General features: G+C 36.5%; 1 protein-coding gene across 1 annotated transcript in view; it reads left to right on the top strand.

The window, feature by feature from the left end:
- The window catches only part of CHIC1 (cysteine rich hydrophobic domain 1), a 13,084-nt gene that overhangs the window by 6,585 nt on the left and 4,908 nt on the right, over positions 1–1,591 (top strand). The window contains 1 exon segment of the mRNA XM_014310224.2: positions 1–59. This exon segment is cut by the window's left edge and continues 9 nt beyond it. Coding sequence (XP_014165699.1) covers positions 1–59 — 59 coding nt within the window.

The following is a 1,591-nucleotide window of genomic DNA, read 5'->3' on the forward strand; positions in this document are numbered from 1 at the left end:
TGTGCTGCTGCTGCACTCTGGGCTGCAGCCTCTGGCCTGTGGTCTGTCTTAACAAAAGAGTGAGTCCGTGTTTCATCACATTCTAGGGATTTTTAAATTATTGGTAGGATTATATAATTTTTCATAATATCTTCACCATTTTAAAACCTTGATTTGGTCTCACGTTCAAAAGGTTATTCTGGTTTCCATCTTAGAAAATAGAAAAAAATTGAAATTACACCAAATTACCAGATAATTCGATAGTTTTAAGAATAGCTGATCTCAGTTCAAATAGGATGGAGTATATGATACTCTAAATTTCCAGGATTTCTCAAGGTCTAAGAATTGAGTGCAGAACTGAACCTTCATGACGTTCAAAGAGTGGCAGAGTGAGACTGAAAAATCACTTCTCCTCTTCACACCCCCCATCCCCACTCCCTCCACTCCCCAAATAAATATTTTTAAAATTTAAAAATCACTTTTTTTGTATGCAATAGGCACCATAACATTTCAGAGCTGTGGTTTATTTGCTGTATTTTACTGTTCTGTTTCTGTTAGGAACAAGAACAAATTTATTTTCTAGAGTTTCCCCCAACACAGTTGACCTCTCCTGTAATCAGGCCCAAAGTAATAATTTTGGAAAGCACTTCAGTCAATTACCTCTGTGGTTTGTGTTTAGAATTGATTTATCACAGCAGTAAATATTGGAAATGCATTAATGTGTTAACTTGTTGAAGTGCTCATCACTGAAGCTGCATCACTAAAAAGTTACAGAACTTGTTTTAGTTCATTTTAACTGCTTTTATAAACTTAATTATTGCAGAGGTTTATGCCTGAGAGATACAAAAGGAATATTTGCAGTTTTAAAGCCATTTTTAATATCCCTGTGAAAATCTAAATAAATGCCCATTAATTATATTAAATTCTCAAGGCTGAAGAGAATATGCACCAAGTAGGGGAAATGATGGCACTTCCATAGGGGTGTGAGGGTGATAACAACCATTCAGTGATTAAAATTAAATGTATACTATGCAGGATCATCACAGTTGTCTTTGTGTGACCTTCAAAATCACTGAAACTTGAGAAATTATCTCTTCTCCACATCATGGAAAGAGCAGGACATGAAGGACACATTTGGTAGCCAAGAGTTGAAAATTATTTACTGTGAACTGGAGTTTGGTGGTGAGGGTTTTTTTCAAGATCCAGATCACAATTCCCTTAGCAAAAATCTGGAAATTAAACGTATGGAAATCTGTGTTTTCAGCAGAACACCTGCAGTGAGTGCAGGATTTGGCCAGGAGACCCTGTTCTGTTGGCTGCGGGAGGTAAAAACACCAAATTCAAAAGAATCTCTTACTAACTAAATGAACTCTGGAAAAGCCACAGGCCTAAGTTGCACTTGATCTTAGAAATTTTTCCAATGATTCCAAGTTAACAAAAAACCCATGAGTGTTTTCCTTTTTTGAAGAAAGGGGGAGTGGGTGTTGCAGTGATAAGATTTCCATGTATTTCTTCTCTGGTTCATTCTACTTTTATAAAATTTAACTTACTATAAATTCACCTCAGCCAGAAATGCAGCAGTGAGATCCTGCTGGATGAGAACAGCTGCTGC

This window comes from Geospiza fortis, unplaced genomic scaffold, assembly GCF_000277835.1.
Source record: "Geospiza fortis unplaced genomic scaffold, GeoFor_1.0 scaffold117, whole genome shotgun sequence".
Lineage (NCBI taxonomy): Eukaryota > Metazoa > Chordata > Aves > Passeriformes > Thraupidae > Geospiza > Geospiza fortis.